Source organism: Lathyrus oleraceus, chromosome 6 (assembly GCF_024323335.1).
Source record: "Lathyrus oleraceus cultivar Zhongwan6 chromosome 6, CAAS_Psat_ZW6_1.0, whole genome shotgun sequence".
In the NCBI taxonomy this organism is placed as follows: domain Eukaryota; kingdom Viridiplantae; phylum Streptophyta; class Magnoliopsida; order Fabales; family Fabaceae; genus Lathyrus; species Lathyrus oleraceus.
In genome coordinates this window covers 87,412,551-87,434,676 of record NC_066584.1, presented here as the reverse complement: position 1 = coordinate 87,434,676, position 22,126 = coordinate 87,412,551, and the positions used below count along the sequence as shown (strand labels likewise).

General features: G+C 32.9%; 1 protein-coding gene, 1 long non-coding RNA gene and 1 other non-coding gene across 4 annotated transcripts; 2 read left to right on the top strand and 1 right to left on the bottom strand.

Moving 5' to 3' along the window:
- The first annotated feature begins 7,061 nt into the window (after window positions 1-7,061).
- Window positions 7,062-11,779, top strand: LOC127092262 (uncharacterized). Of its 2 annotated transcripts, XR_007792142.1 has the most exons (5): window positions 7,062-7,411; window positions 7,495-7,557; window positions 8,733-9,123; window positions 9,537-11,240; window positions 11,410-11,779. It is a non-coding gene; the product is annotated as an uncharacterized LOC127092262 (long non-coding RNA). The 2 variants fall into 2 exon arrangements; XR_007792141.1 differs by lacking the exon at window positions 7,495-7,557 and having other exon boundaries at window positions 7,062-7,494.
- On the top strand, window positions 7,321-7,423 carry LOC127098700 (U6 spliceosomal RNA). Its single transcript, XR_007793404.1, has one exon. It is a non-coding gene; the product is annotated as a U6 spliceosomal RNA (small nuclear RNA).
- An 84-nt stretch (window positions 11,780-11,863) lies between the features above and the next one.
- LOC127094153 (exocyst complex component EXO84B) lies at window positions 11,864-15,394 on the bottom strand. The gene is made up of 7 exons (XM_051033017.1): window positions 14,915-15,394; window positions 14,731-14,828; window positions 13,633-14,656; window positions 13,048-13,548; window positions 12,724-12,906; window positions 12,511-12,635; window positions 11,864-12,338 (listed from the first exon to the last, which is right to left on the bottom strand). The coding sequence occupies exons 1-7, from the start codon at window positions 15,098-15,100 to the stop codon at window positions 11,864-11,866; spliced, it is 2,592 nt and encodes an 863-aa protein (XP_050888974.1). The 5' UTR covers window positions 15,101-15,394.
- Between the last annotated feature and the right edge of the window lie 6,732 nt (window positions 15,395-22,126).

The following is a 22,126-nucleotide window of genomic DNA, read 5'->3' as shown; positions in this document are numbered from 1 at the left end:
ATAGCGGATTTTGGAAAAAAATCACCACTCCTATAGGGAACCTAGTCTCTGACTGACATCCTGAAACGTGAAACAGTGCAGAGTAGGATCATAGAACTAGGCAGAGGTGAGAATCAATCCTGCATCCTCCTTTGTTAACATAACTCCTAACAAGTTACCATACGCCTTCTTAAATGCACTCGCGTGGTCACCAATCAAAAGATCCCCAAGCTTCCTTAGCTCATAAAACTTAGACTCTCTGAGTTTATACTGATATGTATTCCTTCTAAAAGACTTATCCATAATTTGATGGACTATTGTAAATGACAGACTGATGGTTCCCTGAAAAATGCACATGCTAAAAATCAAATTTATGATGTAATGATGATATATGATGTAATGAGTATGAAACATCATAAAATCAAAGCTTTGACATATTCTGGATAATCTGTACATTCAGCTTGATGTAGGTTCAAAGGTTTGACGTATACATGAGAAACAGGATACAAAGGGTCTTGGTTTCCTACAAAAGCTTAATATCACCCTCACAAGTGTGTACTATCCTTCAAAGGTGATCCTAAAAAGGTTCCTAGATTCATGGACCCAAATTGAGATACCATTGTCTGGGACGAATGCCTTGTCGGACAATTATGCTCTTAAAAGGATATACTCTAGGTGTGACGTCTCGTATCGACCATGATCGAGGACTAACTCCAAGTAGGTCAAAACACGACTCTAGTCACATTATTATCTCGTTTTTATGCTTAAGCTCGGGTATAGAGATTTTCTCATGTAACATCATCCCAACCCAAAAAAAAATATAGATATTCAGAATAGCAGAATGATACATATGTAAAGCAATAAAGGAAAATGATAAATAACATAAAATAAGAGCGAATAAAGCATAAATATAAACACTAAACAAATGAAGAAACAAACAAAACTAGGCTCGACTCCTACTTGGCAAAGCAAGGAGTCCCCAGCATAGTCACCAGCTGAAGCTAGCGGAAATATACCCGAGCGCATCGCACGCTCAAAGATACAACAAAGTCGCCATCAAACTTTATTTATTCTTGAAGGAAAGGGAGAACATCGATAAAACCCAGGGGAAGAGAAAAAGGGTAAGGAAGTCGGTTATGTAAGGGAAAAGTATTAACATCCCTCATATCCGTTGTACTCAACGGGAACCATTTTGATTGTTCTATGCTTGAATGTATGTTACTATCTAAAGATTACTCGGAAAAGAATAAGGGAAAAAGAATGGAATAGATAGAGTGCTCAGTGAGGATTAGGGTCATCGTGCCTACGTATCCTTATAGTGCAATAAGGAATTCATAGCTTTGAAGTTCATAGAACTAAAGGTGGGAGATGAAAGAGGAGTGATAAAGGTATGGTTTGAACCAAAGGATAAGGTTGTTTGAACACATATGGTAAGTATGTTTGTACCAATGATAAAACTGGCATCAAGCCAAAATAAAAGGTAAACTGGCATCAAGCCACAAATCAGGGTAAACTAGCATCAAGCCAAAAATAAAGGGGTATTGGTTCAGAGAATGAACACTGGTTATTTTCCCAAAAAGGTATATATGGAGCTCAAAGAAATAATGTATTTGGCTTAATGAGAAAGTGTATCACATGGGTGAATGTTTGGTAGAAGATATTGAATGAAGGTAGTGAGTAGTGAATAATGGAAAATGAATGGAAGAATAAAGAGAAATAATTAGAGTGGAAAGAACTGAAATATTTGATAGAAGTGACGAAAGGTATAATTTGGAACCAAAATATAATGGTATTGTTGGAGTCAATACAAGAATGAAATTTGAACCACAGAGGAAAGCAAGCATCAAGCCGAAAACAAATGAACTAAATGTTTGGCATCAAGACAAATAACTCTTAGTACAAATATGGACACTAGTTATTTGTCATAAAAGGGTGTGTATGGAATCCCAAAGAAAATGGTATTTGCTTCCAAAGAAACAGTATATCACTGAGATGAATGATTATGATTGAAGATTGATGATATAGATCATGAAAGATATAGATGGTGCCCTAAGGCAGAATAAATAATTAATATTCTAGCCAAGAGTTCGAATCCTTGTGCCTACGTATTCTCATCATGCAATAAGAAAGTCAAAGCTCCGTAGTTCGTGGAACTAGGATGGAACAAAGAAAAGAGTTGTAAGCAACATGTATTATCAAGACAAACAATAAAAATGAGAAAAATTTGATAGAAGTGATGAGAAGTATAACTTGACACCAAAAAACAATGGTATTGTAGGAACACATAAAGGAAATAAACTTTAAACCAAAGAGGAAACATGCATCAAGCCAGAAAACAATGGAAATAAATGTTTGGCATTAAGACAAACAACTTTTGGTTCACAAGGTGAGCACTCGTTATTTGCCCTAAAAGGGTATGTATGGGACCCAAAGGAATATGATATTTGGTCCAAGGAAACAATATATTGTTGTAGGGGAACATGCAATCTGAAACTAAATGATAATGGTGTTATGAATCCATGAAGGAATAAACTCTGAACCAAAGAGTAAACATGCATCAAGCCATAAACAAAGAGAATTAAGTGTTTGACATCAAGACAAGTAGCACTTGGTTAACTAGGTGTGCACTGGTTATTTGCCCTAAAAGAATGTACATGGAATTCAAAGAAGTATGGTATAAGGTCCAAGGAAACAGTATATCACCGTAGGAGTACAGGAAATATGAAACCAAAAGATAATGGTATTATGAATCCGTGAATGAGTAAACACTGAACCAAAGAGTAAAACATGCATATTGGTCGAAAAAGAAAGGAATGAATTGTTTGACATCAAGACAAATAACTCTCGGTTCAAAGGATGGACACTGGTTATTTGTCCAAGAAGTATACATGGAATCCAAAGGGAAAAGTGTATTTGGTTCCAAAGAGAAGACAATATAACACCGCTGAGGAGTGATGAATGATAGATGCATAAGACTTGGAAGCCATTGATTTGAACCATAATAAAGTCTATGAACGAAGGTGAAAACTTTGAATAGTTAGAGCCTACGCCCCGTACGCAAAGGTACTCTAGATAGGGGTAGGAAAAATTACCTCTCATCATTCTTCGTTTCTTAAGGCTCATGGCATATGATTCTCATCATAATTGGAAAGTTACTTGAAGAAGACTATTCTTGCTTGTCCTTATGATGAAATGTTGCTTTGAAGAAGAAGACTTGACAATCATTTGATTCGAATTTTACTAAAGTATATGAATGAAGGTGAATACTTTGAATAGCTAGGGCCTACGCCCGTACGCAAAGGTACTATAGACAAGGGTAGGAAAAATTCCCTCTCATCATTCTTTGTTGCTTAAGACTCATGGCACACAACTTGAATCAAGATTGACAAGTGTTGATACCCCTTTGCTGGTTGATATTGCTGATGAAATGTGGTTTACAAAGAAAGGACTTGGAAATCATTTGATTCAAATTGTACTAAAGTCTATGAACGAAGGCGAATACTTTGAATATCTAGGGCCCACTCCTCGTACGCAAAGGTACTCTAGACAAGGGTAGGAAAAATTCCCTCTCATCATTTTTCATTGCTTAATGCTCATGGCACACAACTTGAATCAATATTGACAAGTGTTGATACCCATTTGTTGTGCTTGTACAATAGTAGTCCACTCTTCTTGCAATGTGATTGCCTTTCACTGACTTGAAGTCTTTCAACTTGAATTTGAATCTTAAGGTCTTGAGCTCCCGAGGTCCAGTACAACTTGAACACAAGGGACTTGTCCTATCAAATGATCAAGGGTCTTTTGATCACTTAAATAAGCTTAGAGAATTGAACATAGTGCAAAGGATTTGGTTGATCAAAGTAAACTTTTATCAACATAATTAGTGGCATTGAAAAATATCAGTTAAATTATGTACATAATAAACCTAATGAAAGGATCATTCAAATTAAATCAGATGATTCAACACAATCCTAAACTAATGGAACATGCAATGGTTAAGGTGCAATTAAATTAAAGAAATAATCATCACTAATTACATGAGGGACAAAAGATCAAAAGGTCAATTAAACCTAAATGGACAAAATTAAACCTAATCAATTAATTCCTAAGTCAAGAATTAAGATCCTAAACATGTAAGAATTAAGATCAAATTACAATGTGATAAACACACATCACGCAATATACAAATTTATCATGTGTATTAACATCTAATCCTAAATCAAAAACTAATATTAATCACATTTTTTATTCATTTTTCCAACAATCAATCAAGAATCAATTAAATCAATTAATCCCAATTAGCTAAATCATGTTAACAAAACTAGATAAATTCTACTAATTAATTTTCATGTCAAAATTATAAACAAACATTAAAAACTATCAAACAAAAATCAAAGATCAATAATGAAAATACAAGTGTAGAAATGAAGCCAAAGAAAGGGGTGCAGTCTGGAAAACAAAGGTACAATGGACAAAGAAGGCGCATGACCCAATTCAGGGCCCATCAGCCAGTTGCTTGAGAGCCAGGGAGGTGTAACAACCATGTGATGGTAGATTAAACAAACTCCACAAAGCCCAAACAAAATGATCCCAATAATGAAACCTTGGTGGGAAATGGACTTGACATCAATGTAAGTGGAATTTCAAAAGAGGAAAACATGCGCGCAACCATGAAATGAGTTCAGAGCTGACTCAGGTCATCAACCATCGTCATCCACTGCGTCGGAGTTCGTCTCTGGCGATGGTGGAACACCATAACACTAACTAAAATCATCACCGAGATCGTGACAACGTGCTTAATCAGAATCTGAGGTTAATTTCAACAAAAAATTACTCTATGATCCAAACAGAAAGGAAATCAAGATGAACCCCAAGCAATCAAAGATAAATTAAATGATGAACATTCATAGATTTATGCTCAGACCTTAGGGTTGTTGATCCATATAATATTCTTTACGCAACGGTAACAAGATCATGGCAAACGGAGAAGAAGAACATTTACCTCCGAAACAGAGATTTGTTCTGGCGAGCATTGAATTGGAGAAGATGAAGACACAACGGAAAATCACTTGAAACAAGTAACTCTTGATCCTAATAAAGAAACAAACAAAGGTAACACAAAACAAAAATCTAACCAAATAAAATCAAAATCCTTATAATAATCAAAATAAATTTGAAATAAAAATCATAACTAAAACTATTTATTATTTTTTAAGAACAAGTTGACAAAAATAAAAATAAAAAGACTTATAATGAAAAAAAGTCGGGCGTGAAAACGCCTGAAAAAATAAATTAAATGCACCAAAATGATCGGTGTAAAATAAACTTCTCGGAAATATACTGGTTTTGATCCAATTTTGAAATAAAAAATATTTGGTTGAAAATGTTCAGGCGGACCAAAATGCGATCGAAAAAGTAGTCGAAAATTAAAACGAGCACGCCAAGTTAAACCACGTGAACGGTAGATTAAGAATACTAGCGTCTGCAAGCTCGATCTTAAAAATTTTCACCCGCTAATTTCATGTACATTTGAAAATTGATTTAACCGGTTTGTCTGTAGATTCAAAAAATTATTCTGGTTGACATTTCAAACACTGTGCGGAATGAAATACATGTTGTGATGAATATAAAATGCAGATGTCTCATAAATGCACGGAACTACTGATCCAATAATCGTGAATAGACAATAAGATGCAAATGAATCGCTCTTGGACCATTTACTTTTGATTCTCAATTACAATTAAAACTCAACGAAGATTCAAATGATGACAATACTTTTGATTGTCACCCTCTGGACCCCTGAAACATGATGAAATGGAATGAACGATACAATGAGATTGATAAATCAATCCTTTTGACTTCTTAATCAACATATGACTGGATGAATGTCATCACGATCATATAAAATGTTAGAAATTCTGACTTTTTATTTAAACCCTGATGAATGCTTTTGGCTGAAAGAATTTATGATCAAATGAAAGTGAACAGGCTAAGCGGATGCTAGTAAAAAAACCTATGGTAAAATTTAGGGTATGACAATGGCCATCGATGTATCAGGGATAACATGGAACAAGAGTGACTTCCAGCGTCACTGCAAAATATAAATTGCCCACAAATAATGGTTCGGGAAACATTATAGAGCTCCCAGTATTCTAGACATCACATAACATATTAAAATCAGATAAGTGAGATCTCCTGTCTCGACATTCAGATACGATAACACACCATGGTTATCATAGTAAGATCATCATAATGATCAACTCAATAGAAACAAAAATTCATTAGAGTGTATGTGGGTCAAACCACTATATAAATAAGGAGTTCTCATAGAGGTACGATCATTCAATTCCCAACTCACTTATTCACTATTTGCTCATATACTCTCCCAAAATTTGTCACCGAATTTTCCTTTTGGAAAGAGCCTTTCCACCATTTGTAGAATGAGTATTCGGAAAGTGACCTGAAGATCACATCAACTGATATGAGGATTACATCATCAACGCCACATGGTTATTAACCCCATGTGATCATATAGGAACGTTGGTGTCCATCGTGGGACCGAGTGAAATTGACCTAAGCGTAAAGATCCCAACAACATAGATATGACTAGAAGTCGGGCACCCTAGAGCAACAACAGAAAGAACCGAGTCATTGAAATTACAACTTCAACATACAAAATGCAGGGTATGGAAATATGAGTTGGACATGTTAGATTGACAAGTTTAACTAGTTTGTTTATTTAAAAGTCATAATTAATTGTATGATTTTCTTTGAAGAAAAGTAATTTAATTTCATGATTTTATCGTTATGTTTATAAGAAATTTTCATGTTATTGATTTTAAGATTAAGAAATATGGATGTTTATTTAAATGATAGAGGTATTTGAATTGTATTTCTTTAATTTTTATATATACATTTTTGTTAGCATATAATTAAAATTGAAGAGTGTAGAGTTGAAATGAATTTGAGTAAATTAAATCATGCAAACTCCATAGTATAATTAGACTTTAGCCAATTAAAAAAGAAAATAGAGATAGTTTATAAATAAATATACAAAAAGAAAGAAAGAAAAGAGATAGAAATGAGGTGAGAAGCCAGTGAAAGAGTAACAAAAGGTGTACAAAATGCAGGAGCTAGCTACTGCAGTCGGTGCTCTTATAAGCATCATCTATGTGAAAAGAGTGAGGAAGGAACAAAACTTTCATTTTTGTGTATAGTGATTGTGATAGCAATGAATCGCATCTTACGTGATATTGTTGCTTGGTTGTCTGAGAAGTCCCACACCGGTTACGTTTGCAAGTTATTTATTGTTTATATAATACACACATACCATCTGTTAATGTCCCTTCGGGGACATCCGATAAAATTGGAACGATACAGAGAAGATTAGCATGGCCCCTGCGCAAGGATGACACGCACAAATCGAGAAATGGTCAAATTTTTTTTGACTTTTTTTTCCTTCGTCTTCATCTGCTTCGTTTTCTCGTTTTACCTTGTCCCTTTCATTTGCTGCAGGTAATGACTTTCATCTGCTTCGTTTTTGTTTTACCTTGTTCCTTTCATTTGCATTTGCTTCAGGTAATGACTGTACATTTGTCACCTTGCAAATCTCTGTAGGTAACATTAGGTTTAGGTTTAGGGTTGATTAAATTCTGTATGTATTTATTTACGTATAGAATCAGAAATATGTCCTAATGTTACATGAGGGCATGATCTTGTAAAACTCTATGTCTCTCTGGTTGCAAAGAATTGATAACTTTTTTTGTGAGTTTCATTATTTATTACATTAGGTATAATAAGGTTGTATGCACCTGCCATCTGCATTTCATTATACACTTTTGTGTTTTCCTTTCTGCATATTTCACTCACTACTTACTACTGCTTCTGCATATCCTCATCTACCCAATTCGCGGTCTAGAAGAATAATTAGTAGACCGATAGGGGGATGACGGGTGCCATTCAGGACTATTGTTAGACTTGGTCTCTATTCTGATTCTGTTGTATCTTTCATTTTGCTGACGTAAAACCTTTTGCTCTCTTTCCTTTCAATAAAACCATTATTTCAGTGCTCTAAATTTTAAGCTTCCGTCAATCTCTACAGTTGCCTTGCCATCAAAGACGAGAGCTTCATCAACATGAAAACCAACTTTATCAATCCACATATGAATCTAGTTTTTCTAGGAAACATGATCTAAAATCTTTTAAGAGGATAACATACACCTAGGAGAGTATCACTCAGAAGTTGCTATTCATACAGAAACAGAACTCAATAAACCTAGGGGCTAGACTAGAGCTCAAACTCAAAACATGCATGTTGGGCTAAACTATCATCACATACCTCCACAAGAGTCCGATGTGGATGAGTATTAATGCAACCGAATCAAAGTGTCTCAAACAAAATGGAAAACTAATCAGGCCATTGCAGAGTTAAGGAATGAGCTTAGCCAATCTGAAACTGTCTTAATTTCAATTGTTGAATTTCTAGATATCTCATCTTTCACATGATAGTTAAGATTTTGCATAATCTCATCCTAATTATTCTCTCTGGAACAATATTTTGCTATTCCCTGTTGTATTTATACCATTACATCAGATGCAAAAATATGATTCATTCAGCCTTCTATTGTTCTATCTTGTAAAAGATATTTCTCCTTTAGTTTCCCTTGAAATGAGAAGTCTAGTCATTAGCACCATTGCAGTTATTGTGTGGCCAAATTCATGTAACGTAGTCACAAGTTTCACATTTTGTGCAGGTTTTGGGGTGAGAACTTTATTCCAGTCTAGCTTCCTAACATTGAATATGCATCAATGGCCATTAATGACATGAATCCACAATTAAAGGAGAAGCTTGTTGGATAGGCTTGTCACGATCTGAATGAATTGGCTTCCCGAGCAATACACATCGATAGTAAAGGGAGAATAAACATGTTGGCCGAGGAAGAGGCCATCATTGGTATGGAGGAATCATAAAATGATATAGCAGTCGGTCCTACGACAAATTTATTAGCAATTGAAATTCTAAATACGAAAAGCTACTCATGTCCTCCCTTGAACCCAACTAAAGGAAAGGGCACCATTTCATAAGAAGACATAATAGAATATATTGTTTACCTTCTTCCTTTCATTTGATTCTTTTTGATGCAGGTAATGACTTCTCTTTTCAGTTATTTTCGTTACTGTCCATGCTTGCTTATATGTTGGAAGAAACTTGGTACCTAACATTATTCAAAACTTGACTAGGTTTAGGTTTAGGGTTGATTAAATTCTGAAAGCTATTTTATTAACTATTTATTGCTTTTTATTTCTGTATAGAATCAGAAATGTGATCACCGCCACTTACATCTGCATTTCATTTGATTTCTTTATACACCTGTGTTTTCCTTTCTCCATATTTCACTGACTAGTAGTGTTTCTGCATATCCTGTACATGATTCAGTTATTGAGTCAACATCTCTCCAAACCTCATCAAGTTCACTACCTATTCGCGATTAATAACTCTTTCGCCAAGGGCCTTTTATATCCTGCATCTTCTGACTATTTTTATTTTGTTGTTGCAGATTTTAATTGGCCCACTGTCGCTACTTCTAGAGAGTCTGTGACTGGCTATTGTGCCTTTCTTGGATCATCTCTAATCTCCTAGAAATCATCGAAGCAATCTACACTTTCTAAATAAAGTTAAGAAGCTCAACACAGGAATGCTAATGGCAGAATAGCACGCGTTATGAATGAACCAAAGAGCAATACGTAGAGTGAGGATAGATAATTTTTAATTGATTGAATGCTGTGATTTTTCATTCTGCACCAAGGCAATATAAAGTGGAATTTGTTACAAATTCTCCACAAAAAGTGTGATATTACAATTTCTAGAGGAAGGGCCCACTTAATTGAAAGAAAATTACAAAACCTAAGGTGTAAAACTATAGGGTAAATATTATCTATAACAATACCCGCCCCATAAGGAACACCCTTGTCCTAAAGGGTGGAAGTTAGGAAATTCTTTTAGAAGATCATAATAAAATTCCCAAGTAGCACGGTCTGGAGGGCTGTTTTTCCACTGAACCAGCACCTTTGTAGCAGCCACCCTGCCCCTCTTGACCATTTTTCTATCCAGAATTTTTTCAGGTTCCAGTTGTCCATGAGAAGGAACATCAGTAGTAGCAATGGCATGTGCAGGAGCAGTATTTGGATTAGGATAGAGCTTTAATTGGGAAACATGGAAGACATTGTGAATTCCACTTGCAGCAGGGAGCTCTAATTTATATGCAGCAGAGCCTATTTTGTCCAAACCTTATAAGGGCCATAGAATTTATGAAGAAGCTTGTGAAATGCAGTGCCTCTGACAGTTATTTGTCGATAGGGATGTAGCTTCAGATAGATATAATCACCTATAGCAAATACTCTCTCACTCCTCCTCTTGTTAGCTTGTTGAGACATATGATTTTGAGGTCTTAGGATATGAAAACGAAGGACCTTAATAACCTCATTCTGATATTCTTAATCTATGTATTAACATATTTCTCTAACTAACTCTAAGCAGGCCATTGTAGAAGATATTTTTTCTTTAGTTTCCCTTGAAATGGGAAGTCTAGTCATTAGTGGATTCAGGGGCCTCTTCATTGAGTATACCATCATACTTGAAATAGCCCTTACTTAAGTTATGAAACAAGTGCAATGGAGCAAGATAGATATATAGTCTTAGAGTCAAGTTAGCTCAGTCACTATCAAAACAGGTTTCTATTTTATAGATGGTGATGTGATTGGATCATTGATGTTAGCTACTACAACAATTCAAAAACTGTTGGAGATTAAGAAAACACGTTTACCATCCAAATCAGTCTATATCTAGGACATTTGCATTAACACCCATCCACATTAGACTCTTGATTGTATGGACACTATACAGAGATTTTTTAGTATGTTCCTGCTTGTGCTTGATAACACCCGTTTCTGCATCAATAGCTACTTCTGACTAATTCTCCTCCGCGTCTACCTTATCCTCTGAATATTTCATATCGTCTTTTTGATAATGTCAGTGAAAATTGTCTAATTCTCGCCAAATAGGTTTTCATTGTTTTTTCCGCAGGTTGGAAAGCACAACATCATAGCCCGAGCTTTTAAAGTTAATAATCCTCAAAGCTGGTGTTTCTTTGGCTGTATATTTAGCTGGTTTCATCTATGCCTTGGTCCTGGTCAATAAAGGCCTATCTAAATCAGATTGACACCAACACAGTCCACAGTCCAATGCTCTTTTAATCTTTCAGGTATTACTTATTTTCACAGATAGCTCCCTGATGACTATTGATTACTAAGAAGTATGAACACGAGAAGTGGTTGAGACAATATTACAGTTTGATGGGTTGTTTATGCAAGTTTTATTTGACTTTGCAATCTGACGAAAGCCTCCTATTAATATTTTGCAAACTGTCACAGAAAAAAGCTGGTGCTACACGTGGAAGAATCGGTAAACCTGAATGTTTTGAAATCATCTACTCCAAGCAATACTCAAACCGTTAAAGATACCCCATCATTCAGCATTAATATCTAAGCAGGGGTGAAGGTTTTGCTGCAAAAGCAACACAAGAATCACCTCCATCATCAACTTATTTTGAGGTGCACAACACCATTAACTATGTCATTTTAGAAATTGTTGTTGGAAAGATATGTTTGTAAATAGGATTGTGATACTTGAAAATGCAAGTCAAAGTTCTGTAACACTTATTTTGGATCGTGGTAGACTTGTCCTGCTAGAGGTACCGAGTTGTGAGATTAGGTGTGATGCACATATCCTTATTAGCATGAAGGCATATATCAAATAGGCTATAAACCAAAGAGGAAAATTAATATTAACTAAAAAAGTAGCTGAAATCTAATATTATATATATAATTATAGGTCAGTTCTCTGAGTTTGATTATCAGAATTCTGTCCTGCAATACCCAACGAAGGTGTGAGACTCAATTCGTCATTTCCTGCATCTGTTACCTTTTCAAAATCAGTATTCTCTAATTGCACATAACTGATACTAAGTTGTCTCATATTTACATTATCTATATCAACACAATCTCTCTCTGCTAATGATCCCTCCCTAGAACTAAATGTTGATGAATCCGTTTCTGCATCAATAGCAACTTCTGACTCATGCTCCTCCGAGTCTACGTTATCCTCCAAATAAGTTTTATCATCTACCTCTGAAAAATTACACTCATATGTGGATTCCTTAGTTTGGTCTTCGTGTTCGTGCAGGTCGTCTTTGATGGTAACTCTAGACTCTTTTGGATGTAAACTTGTTTTCTCAATCTCCAACAGATTTTGAATTGTTCCAGTAGCAACATCTATAGCCCAATCATCACTATCTGCATCTCTGAAATTAGTCATGTAGAATATGCTTTGAGATTGTGATCACACAGTTAACAGAACCAAGACTCATTATTTTAAAAATCAAACTGGACGGTTTAAGAACCAAGACTTGCCAGTTCGGTTCTTAAAACAATATAAAAAGGAATTCTGAATTTAGAAAGCATAGTATGAATTACTTGAAAGGGTCATGTCCAGCTGAGTTAAAGGTTGATTTCATGACAGTTAGAAGGAGCAAAGGATCAGTGGAGAAGTATCCTCCATACATTCCAATTTCCACTAGGAATTGCACATCCAAAATAAACTGCTCAAGGATTAAAAATGCAGAATAACTTAGATTGATAAAAAACTTGAATATTGGCTCCAAAACAGAAGGGAGGGAAATCAGAAACCTGTTTGGCCTCATTAGTTTGTAAGATAACATGCTCTTCTTTTGTTGCATTGATCTCTTTGTTCTTGGAAACCAAAATAAACATACACACCATCACCTCCCTCAGTAATTCCATCAACCAATTCACTTCAAACACATTTTCGTCTTCAAGTTTTTCAATTTTCCTCAGCTCTAGAAATAAAACCTATCCGTGACAAATAAAAACTATACGTAATTAATATAAATCTTTCATAAGCATATATGGATGCAAAACCAGAAGCAATTATTTTTCCACAAATATTTGCGTCATTTTTATTTCTGGTCTAATTACTTGTGAAAACTATACCTGAAATATTGCAGAGGGCATTGGATTGTGGGTTTTGTTAGCATCAAACAGATCATTGTAGTGAATTGCTGAAAATATTTCATGGCTGCTACAAGTAGATAACATTCTGAGAATTAATTGCTGGCAGAACACATTTCTCAACTTAATGGAGCTCTCTTCAATAAACAAGAGGAAATCATCAAGTTCTTGATGCTGATGAACAATTGAATGGTTCTTCACTACTTGTGAATCCATGTGATTACTGCTTCTGCTGCTAAAGATACCTTTAACCATAGTAGAGAGAAACTGCACTAATGTTGACAAATTGGCCAAAATAGAAACCTGCTGTGTCAGTGACTCAGCTAACTTGATTCTAGGACTATCTTCCTCCATTTCATTTGTTTCATAAGTAAGGGCTCTTTCGAGTATGATAATATACTCAGTAAAGAGGTTCTTGAGGCCACTAGTGACGAGATTTTCCATTTCAAGGGCAACTAAAGGAGAAATATCCTCTGCAATCGCCTGATTAGAGAGACACTCAAATATGTCATACATAACATCAGAACTCATCAATTATGTTTATTAATATATGATCATTCAACAAACCTGCAATAGGGTCAGAACCTTCCGGCCACTGGAAGTTAGCAGGCAATAATCAGGTTGCTCTGTCGAAGATCCATCTCCACCAAACACTCGAGACACGATGTATTTCTCTAAAATCCAAGAATCACTTATTGAGAATATAGGAATAACTTTCTTAAAGTGGTTTATATGTGTATTCAAAACCTTTTCCATGCAGGGGTAGAGATGCTCTACCAGGTATGGCAGCAGCACTAGTTTCTGATTTTTACCTAGTAAAGAACAATACGAAAACGCAAACTTGGCAGCCTTTATAGCAGAGGACAACCCAACACTTACTTCTGATGTGCATTTAACAAATTTATCAAAACAATTAATAAATGACATTGTTTCTTCATATGACCATAACACAAGTTCTGAGGCATAAGGAGAAGTTTCCCCACATAACATCTCAAAGCTCTTAGCCGCTTGTGAGATCATAGAAAACACAAACTTTGCTAGCTTTCTGATATATATCTCATTTAACGACGAACTTGACCATTGCAGATTGTTTGTTCCGGTTATAATGCACAAATGGTAAAATTTAAGCAATAGATGAATAGCAAGTTGAGTATCACCAAGCCTGCAAAGTGTAGTTAGTGCACTTTTGAGTTCTGGTACTTCTATTCTTTTATTCTCAACCATCTGTATCAACTGTTGTATAATCATTGACTTTTTCTCGGAAATCATTATGTTATATAGCAGTATCTCATCATCACTATTAGAGAGAGCTTCATCTTCGTATGCAGATTCTAGAACTTGAAGGGCTTCATCTAGTTTGTTTTCTGACATGAGAATATCCATCTTTTCTGAAACATCATTGATATGAGCTTCTAACTCGCTCGGTGGAGATGGTACTACAAAATCTAAACATTCTTCAATGGTTAAGTTTATAGACAATATCTTAGGATATATGCGATCTTTAAGATCCTTGACCAACATTTGATGTGATAAGAAGTGGTTTTCTAGTTGCACAAGCTCATTTTCCACTCCTGTCACTTCCTCTAGTATTCTACACATGACGGAGAAAATAATAAACTAAAGTTTGTAAAATAGATTATAGTAGAATTTAACAAATTACCTTACCTAAGGAATGATGAATAGTTAGCACATATATTTTTGTGTAGATCTAAATTTGCTGCTTCCTTGAGTTCTTGAAGTTCGTCACACAAATGTTTGATGCCCTGTCATATCACGAAACATGTTGCAGTGATGAACATCATGAAAATATAAAATGAATTCAAGAGTGTGTGAATGAAAGTCAAAGTACCCTTCCAGTGATGGATTCAATATCAAGTTTGGCGTTATCATCCGGCTGATCAGAGATATTAGAATTAGAGAGCGAGACGATGGAAACAACGTCGTCTGAGCTCGGCTCTGAAGAGTGTATAGAGTTTCGAGACACCGGAATCGAGTGGTCTCGGAACCGGAACTTGGTGGCAGATGAGGATTCCATTTGCCTATTGGCAATGAAAGTGATGAAACAAATTCATTCATTCATTATATATATATATATATTTTGATGATACTAGGTTGTTTTGGACATGGGAATTTCCGCTGAGGCTTCGTCGTTTATTCATCTAGAACAATGGTTGCTTCATTGATATGTTCGCCAATAAACTGTGTTTTTGTTTTATGATTCAACAAAACCTGCTTCGGCATCAACCACTCTTACTGTTTTTTGTTTTATTTTACGTTGCATTTTGTATTCTAGTCATGCGTCTGTCTCATCGTTTGTCTGCATGAGGATATATGGAATGTTTGATAAGTTAGTTTGAAGAAACTTCAGAAAATTTTCTGCTTGAGTAAATCAGCTTTTTTGTCGTTTACCAACAAAAGATCAGCTTTATTTTCCTGTAAAATTGTCATGTTGTAGTTCGTAAATTAACTTATCCACTCTAGATAATTGTGTAAGAGTTCTGGTATATTTTATTTTACTATATTACAATTATTTTTTAGACGCTAAATAGTGTTTTAATTTATGTTTATAATTTTTTTCCAAAATTTTTTTATTTTAACTATAATTCGCTTTAGGCTTTATAATTTATTTTAATTTAAAATAAAATAATTATGTATTAAATATAAAAAAGATCAAATAATTAAGTTATTTTATATTTATTAATTAATTGAATGGTTAATTTTACCTAATACTTTAATTAATTTATCGTCATTAATTATCAACTATAGGTATCAATCATCACCTATAAATTATAAATCATAAACTAACTTATCATCAACTACTATTTTTATCAAACAAAAATTTAAATAATTTTTTTTATATTCGCCTAAACAAAATATATAAATATCTCAGCTTACAAAAATATTCGAGTGACAACTAAAATTATGAATATAATTTAACAATTGAAAGTGTATAAATAACAACAAATTATTATTGTGGAAACTCTCAAAGAAAAGATAAAATTTATTAGGGATAATAAATTTGAATTGTTGGATTGAAACCGACCAACTCATGGTCTCTTTTGTGCAAACGAATCGAGTCGAGTCGGATAACGAGTTGATCCAATTGTTTAATTGGAGTAATATAGAGTTTTTCTGATAGGATTCGGATGACTATTTTAGATTAGTCGAAAATAGAATCCGACCGAATTCAATTAATATTTATTTTATTTACTTTTATTACTATAGAGATGATCAATTATAAAAGTTGGGTTCATAATATTGTAAAGTTATTATCATATTTAATAGTGACATTGTATACTCACAAAGATACAAAACATATGCAATATAAAATTTTAAATATTATTTAATCTGTGCTTTAAAGTATGATAATAATCAAATTAATGTCAAATGATTATAATGGCTTTTTTAATAATAAAAAATACTTTTTATTGAAAATTTCTAAAAAATTGTGATAGTTTTTTAAAGAAAATAAATATTTGTGAATTTTATAAAAAAATAGCCATTTTTATGAGTTTAGCCCAACAAAAATTAAATCGATCAAACTCACCTAATGTATCTGCTAAACCGATTTAATCGAATCCTCCGAAAACTAAAATTTAATCGGTTGAAATTGAGTCTTTAAAATGAAAATGTCATTTGCATTGGATTTAAGTTTTAGGTTCGATATTGATCCAAACCAACCGATTGTCCAGCCCTAAAATCCACCGGTCATCAAAACCAAAGAAATAGTCTCACTATAATCAAATGAGGTTAAAAAAAACTCAAAATATGTTAGTTTCGAGTGCAACTTAAGAGAGAGAGGGTTGAATTAGATTTTGAGAATTTTTCGGTTATTTTAGAGACATTCTTATGGTCATATTTTTTCGAAAATATGTTGGTAAACTTATGAAATAAAGTATATAATTTAAATGCTGAAAAAATAACACAATTATGTGTACTAGTTCCCCTTTCCAATCAAGGGTATATCTAGTCTCCCACACTCCATGAGAGATTTTCACTATCGTTAGATATTTGTACAAGCCTCACATAAAGACTTCTCCTACAATCTTCTAACAACAATAAAGAAGCACACCAATTTCTTGATTTTACAAAAACACCAACAATTAAGATAGACTTTGAATCACCCCAATTCAAATGACTTTTTCTACCAAATAGAAAGACAACCTTTCCTATATGTAAATACCGGTAGAAAATACAACCACTTTCTTACTGATAAAAATAATCTATTACTTGATAAAAATTACAACAAACAAATAAAATTTAGTACTGACAGACTTAACAATAGATTTGATAAAATTGAGAGTTTTGTTGCTTTTCTGATATATTAAAAATTCAATCTTCTCCTTCAATGAACAAATCAAGATGATATAAATATTTAAGTGCTCAAGTATTTTCACTAAACTTTTTTGTATATGATTGAAATTATGCAAGAAAAAATTTATTTGTCAAATATTACTGACACTTAAAAACATAAGAAAATTATTCATGAAAGAGTTGATTTTGAAATAAAAAAATCATTTTATTTATAATGCACCAAATATCTCTAGAAAATCATAAACAATGGTTGAAAAATAATCATGAAATTATGGAATGATGCAGAGATGTTTCATGATCATTTGAGATGAATAGGTATAGTAATGGTTCAGGATTTTTCAAAAAGATACAAAGATAAATTGATTTAACATATTATGTTAATTGATTAACCATTCTCAACGTTCAAAAAATATGTAAAAACACACTAGGTAAATCGATTTATACAACTTGGTAAAGCGATTGACATAGTTGAAAATGGAATGCTAAATTGATTGACATAATTGGTTAATCGAGACTTGTTTAGAAACTTAAAAAATCATTTTACAAAACCAATTTAAATCGATTGACATGAAGAGGTTAATCGATTTACTTGATCATAACCTTGAAAAATGACTAAGTTAAAGATGCAACATTGAAAATATTTATGCAACAAACTTTATGATTAATTCTTGAGTACCCAATGCTTATAACAATTAAACTACACATTGTATCTTGATCTAAGATCCAATATCATTGAAATATAAAATTTATGCAAATTTGATACTTTGATTCCAATATTTTTCTTCATTAATCTTTCTTCTAAGATAAATTTTTGTCATCATCAAAATCAAGCTATGAAGGATGATGAAAATCTTTTTCACAATCTCTCCCTTTTTGATGATGACAAAACACATTAATGAGAAATTTTTGCTTGAGACTTGATTTCACCCCTATCTTGTATATATCCCCTATCTTGCATAACTCCCATTTTCTTGCATAACTCCCATTTTCTTGCATATCTCCCCCCTTTATTATGCAATATTTTCCTATGATCTCTTTGGTATCTTGAAAAATAACAAAAACTCAACATTTATCCTCTCCTCCTTTTGATATTATCGAAAAGAAAAAGGAATAAAATCCAAATAATGATAATATAAGGAAAATAACACATTAGATATAAAAATACTTATCTTCTTCTCAATGATTTTTGATGTCAATGATGATATCAATGTTGATGTTCTTCAAATCATCTTTAATCAAATGAAAGTTTATTCCTACCATATCATATGATCTAGTATCTTGAAAAACCAATCTTAATTTTACAAGATTTGCGTATGGTCTTAAAGTACCTACGAAACAATAAATAATACTTTATAGGTACCCATTTTTCTTTTGTTCCTCTTGGGTTAGTTCCTTTCTTTACCCATACATACTCAACATAAGGAACACCATAGTTTCTTATGCAATATGCCTTAAAGATATGACCTTTTCTGTTGCAATAAGAACACGTAGGTCTAAAAACATGATTCATTTTATGTACATAAGGATTATTTATAACATAATACCTTTTATGACGATTTACAACATGAACTTTCTTTGATTTCTTATTTTTGAGTTTCCTAGTAGTCTTTACAAAGATAGTTCGACATGTACTACGTTTATCAAAATTAGAAAAACCAAGTCCATACTTATTACTTGAATATCTTTGACTACTTAACCCATTTTCTAAACCAATTTGACTTTTTTCATATTTCTTGATCACTTAGTTTAGTTCAAACAATTTTGGATTCATGATCTTGACATTTATCGCATGTAGAATTTTTGACCTTTTCTAATTTCACTTTTGTGTCATTAACCATACTTTCTAAATTTAAAATAGTTTTATTTTGTTTTGACCATTGTCTAGAAAGTTTTAAAAATTCTTCATGTAACTCATAGAAAATATTTTGTAATTCATCATATGAAGGTATATCATCAATTTAAGAATCACTAACCTTGTTTCTTCATCACTTTGAATTACACTGATTTAAAGGACTTTAATTTTTCAACAAATAGAAAGACAACCCTTCCTATTTGTAAATATTTGTAGAAAATATGACTAGTTTCTTACGAATAAAAATGACCATTCACTTGGTGAAAATTACAACAAACAAATAAAATTTAGTACATACAGACTTTGCAGCATACTTTATAAAACATAAAGCTTTGTTGGTTTTCTAATATATTGAAAATTCATTCTTCTCCTTGAGTGAACAAATCAAGATTATATAAATGTTTAAGTGCTCAAATATTTTCACTAAATTTTTTCACTTATTATTGAAAATTATGCTAGAAAAAGTTTCTTGTCAAATATTATTGACACTTAAAAACAAGAAAATTCTTCATGAAAGAGGTGATTCTGAAATAAAAAAATCCTTCTATTTATAATGCACCAAATACTTCTAGAAAATCCGAAATAATGGTTGAAAATTAATCATAAAATCATGTAATGATATGGAGATGTTTCAAGATCATTTAAGATGAAGAGGTATAGCAATGGTTCAAGATTTTTCCAAAAGATATAGAGGTAAATCGATTTACCTGATTATGTTAATCGACTAAGCATTCCTCAACATTAAAAAATATGTGAAAAATATTAGGTAAATTGATTGACATAACTTGGTAAATCGATTGACATAGTTGAAAGTGGAATGATAAATTGATTGACATAATTGGTTAATCGATAGACCTGCTTAGAAACTCAAAAAAATTATTTTACAGAACCAATGTAAATCGATTGACATGAAGAAGGTAGTCGATTTATTTGATCACAACGTTGCAAAATGACTAATTTGAAAATGTAGCATTGAAAATATTTATGCATCAAACTACATGACAATTAAATTGCACATTGTACCTTGGTCTAAGATCCAATACCTTTGAAATCCAAAACTTATGCAAACTTGATACTTTTATTTCAATATTTTTATTCTTTGATCTTTCTTCTAAGATACCCTTTTGTCTTCATAAGAACCAACTATGAAGGATGATACAAATCTTCTTCATAATCTTCCCCTTTTCTACGATGAAAAAACACATTGATGGGAGATTTTTGCTTGATACTTGATTTCTTCCCCTATCTTGTATATCTCCATCTATCTTGCATATCTCCACTTTTCTTTCCCTCTTTCTTTTGCAATATTTGCCTATGATGTCTTTGATATCCTAAAAAATAACAAAAACAACAATTTCTTCTATCCCCTTTTTCACATTATCAAAAAGAAAAAGATTAAAACCCAAAGAATAATAATATAATGGAAATGATACATTATACATAAAAAATGTTTATCTTTGTTGTGAAAACGATGCCGAAATTACAAAGTATAATTGGTTTCTTGATCGGTAAGAAACCCACAAGGGTAGAAAAGAAGAAAACAATAAGAACACAATGAAATTGATTATAAACTATTATTCTTTACTTTCTCTTTGAAACAATGTTATAGAATAGAAAATAACTTCTCTCATCCTAATTAGATTTGCATTATTTAATGATGAGAGACTAGTATACTATTTATAAGAAAACTAACATACTAAACTAATGCGTTTTTACACACAGACCCATTACACAAGCTAACTTAGAGAACAAGCTAACTTTAACAATTAGGCATAACAAACATTCCCAATTCGATATGCTAATAATCCTAGCATACTTCGACTACAACATGTGAATAAACTTCGACAACATCCTAATGATCTTGTCGAATTGTCGAACCAAGAAGCTACCATTCGATCATACTAGAGTTCAATCTAATATCTTACAAATCTTCATCTTGGATCAAACTCTATAACATCTAGGGAACAAACTAGCTTTTTTCATGCAGCTTTATCAACTGCATAGTCAATTTTTCTTTATCCTTGTAGTATCCATGGTTGCAGCTCCCTTCAGCGCTTCTAAACAACCCTGCTGAACCAATATGGCTTTCATCTTCAATCGCCACAAACCGAAATCGTTCACTCCGGTGAAATTTTTAGTCTCATACTTTGTTGACGACATCTTCTCAATGCTCACCGCACCAATTTGTTGTGAAAACGATGCCGAAATTGCAAAGTATAATTGGTCTCTTGATCAGTAAGAAACCCACAAGGGTAGAAAATAAGAAAACAATAAGAACACAATGAAATTGGTTATAAACTGCTATTTTTTACTTTCTCTTTGAAACAAAATTACAAGTGTTACAAAATAGCAAATAACCTATCTCACCATAATTAAGATTTGTATTATTCAATGATGAGAGACTAGTATGCTATTTATAAGAAAACTAACATACTAAACTAATGGGCTTTTACATACAGACCCATTACACAAGCTAACTTAGAGAATAAGCTAAGTTAAATAATTGGGCATAACAAACAAACCAAATTTAACATGCTAACAATCTTAGCATACTTCGACTACAACATATGAATAGACTTCGGCGACATGTTAATGATCCTGTCAGATTATCGAACTAAGAAGCTATCCTTCGACCATACTAGAGTTCGATCAAATATCTCACAATCTTCTTCATAATAATTTGATGTCAATGATTATGTCAGTATTGATGTTCTTCAGATAATATTTAATCAAATTAAAGTTTAATTATACCATATCATATGGTCTTGTATCTTGAAAGACCAATCTTAATTTTACCAGATTTGCATATGATCTTCATGTACCTACAAAAAAATTAATAGTACTTTTTAGTTACCCATTTTTCTTTGGGTCCTCTTGTGTTAGTTTCTTTCTTTA

Bases quoted from the DNA above. Each gene is read 5' to 3' on its own strand.
- LOC127094153 (XM_051033017.1), bottom strand. From the start codon at position 15,100: ATGGAATCCTCATCTGCCACCAAGTTCCGGTTCCGAGACCACTCGATT. The intron at 14,657-14,730 runs GTAAGGTAATTT...CGTCATGTGTAG, and splicing joins AACTATTCATCATTCCTTAG to AATACTAGAGGAAGTGACAG. The intron at 12,907-13,047 runs GTATAGTTTTCA...TGTCACGGATAG, and splicing joins TGCCCTCTGCAATATTTCAG to GTTTTATTTCTAGAGCTGAG.